General features: G+C 29.7%; 1 protein-coding gene across 1 annotated transcript; it reads left to right on the plus strand.

Annotated features, from left to right (window-relative positions):
* Positions 1-275: 275 nt before the first annotated feature.
* On the plus strand, positions 276-1989 carry LOC109863441 (uncharacterized protein C05D11.1-like; the record flags this gene model as incomplete). The annotated part of the gene is made up of 5 exons (XM_020443711.1): positions 276-441; positions 538-701; positions 818-1348; positions 1450-1638; positions 1897-1989. Coding segments are annotated over 5 exons (1143 nt in total), but the record flags the coding sequence as incomplete, so codon positions are not given.
* Between the last annotated feature and the right edge of the window lie 18 nt (positions 1990-2007).

Here is a 2007-nt window from a genome sequence, read left to right on the forward strand (position 1 = left end):
TTCGCGTAACAATTTAGCTCACATAATATAAATTTACCGCAGATTATTGTACTTTTACCTAATTTTAACAATAAATCTTATTCAATGTTATACCAACAATAAAAGGTATGGTACGAAATTCTGACGTGTTGTATCATACTGTATACAACAAATCACTTGTACTAAACTTTGTAAGAGATAGTAAACTATTTATTATTTATAAAATCTTTACTCTCAGAAGTACACAAAATAAATTTGTAAATAAAAATTTTTAATATTTCTCTACATTTTGGTAGGATTCAATATATCGTAGAAAGATACATCATTTTGACAACGATAAACATACCGGTGTATTGTATTGTAAACAACAGAAGAAAGAACAAACATCAAGCGAGATCATGACTAGGACAATGTTTAGAGCACTTTATCCTGAAAGTTGTGGATACAAATACGTAATAGGAGGTAAAAAGAATAACACGAAACAATTTCATAGTTTTTGTGTGTACATATTTCGAAGTGCTAGTGTACATAAGAAAATATTTATATTTGTAATTGCAGGTACAACTAAAAATTTGCGTGAAAGTACTACTCTTGAAAAAGTCAAACAATTTCATGAAAAATTCTACAGACCAGAAAATTTTACTGTATTGATAATGGGTAAGATAGAACACTGCAAAATTTTTCAGGCTTTACTGCCGTTAGAAAAGAAACTAAGTTTAAAAGTACGTACATATTGTTAAAGATTTTTTACGCCATATTCTTGTTTTTTCTTTGGAGCTTTGTGTGTTTAAAAAATTGGGGCATCAGTATAATATTCAGTTTTATATCTTACTTGCAGAAAAAAAATGATATATTTAAGAGACCTTGGCAAACTTCGATTAACCAGCTCACAGAGAACGTAATTGTGGACGTCGAATTACCATGTAGTGAAAAAACCAATGCCGAGGTGTATGTTGCTTGGCGAGGACCGTCAGTGGTTACCCAAATGTACGAATATCACGGTTGTAAATTACTCGTAAAATACATCGTGCTTTTATTCAATGCAAAACAATTATGGATGGAGAGATCAATGCCTGAATTGTATAATGAAAACATTTTGCCTGTTAATATAAAGTACGATTTTTTCATACATTCAGTTTCGATCTTGCGTGTGCGTTTTTCGAATGTATTAGGAAGAATTGATCTGATCAAACAATCTCTTGACAACGAAATTAGCAAATTATGTACAACTAGTATAGATATGAAGATAATAAGAAAGTTAATTCGAAACATTATTCTTGAACGACAATGTAAACTAAAAAGCAATCCGCACGCTATAATACAACAGTCAGTCTTTGATCATATAGTGTATGGGAATACAAATGATGATGTATGTGAAAAATTTAGTCATTTTAGTCAATGAATTTTATTTTTTTCATAATTTAATTATATTTTAATTCGGTATATATCATGTTTTTTGGATGTTCCCAGCTAAATGAACGATTAAACACTATACGTCAACTGAAGAAATTACAAACCGAATCTAAAACGTATTTTGTAAACTTGGCTAAGACTTATTTTCGCGACGCACCAACGGTTGTTGTAAAAGGCAAACCAAGTTCAGACGAGTATCGTATGGTGAAAAACGAAAAAATCTATATAAATAAACACATCGCAAAGGTAAGATGAAAAAGTTAAAACCAGAAAAAAAGTTACATTGTGCAATCTATTAAATATATTAGAGTATATATTTGAATCTTATAAGATTAGATTATATGTATAGTAGTAAGCTATATTAGATTATACATACAATTATACATACGATAATACATACATGTTTTTAAACGTAGGTGAAACAGCTCTATTAGTAGGTTGTACATACATTCTTTAATATACGTCAGCATGTTTTTCTTTTTTTTTTTTTCACGATTTTTTAAGGAATCTATACCTACCAAAATACTGACGAGTGTGCCTATACCTGGCATAGATTCTATCACATTTTATCAAATTGAGAATTATACCACGGAAACGGTCGAACAACATCCGAAA

The sequence above is a fragment of the Pseudomyrmex gracilis genome, unplaced genomic scaffold (assembly GCF_002006095.1).
Source record: "Pseudomyrmex gracilis isolate BER0280 unplaced genomic scaffold, ASM200609v1 scaffold_4997, whole genome shotgun sequence".
Lineage (NCBI taxonomy): Eukaryota > Metazoa > Arthropoda > Insecta > Hymenoptera > Formicidae > Pseudomyrmex > Pseudomyrmex gracilis.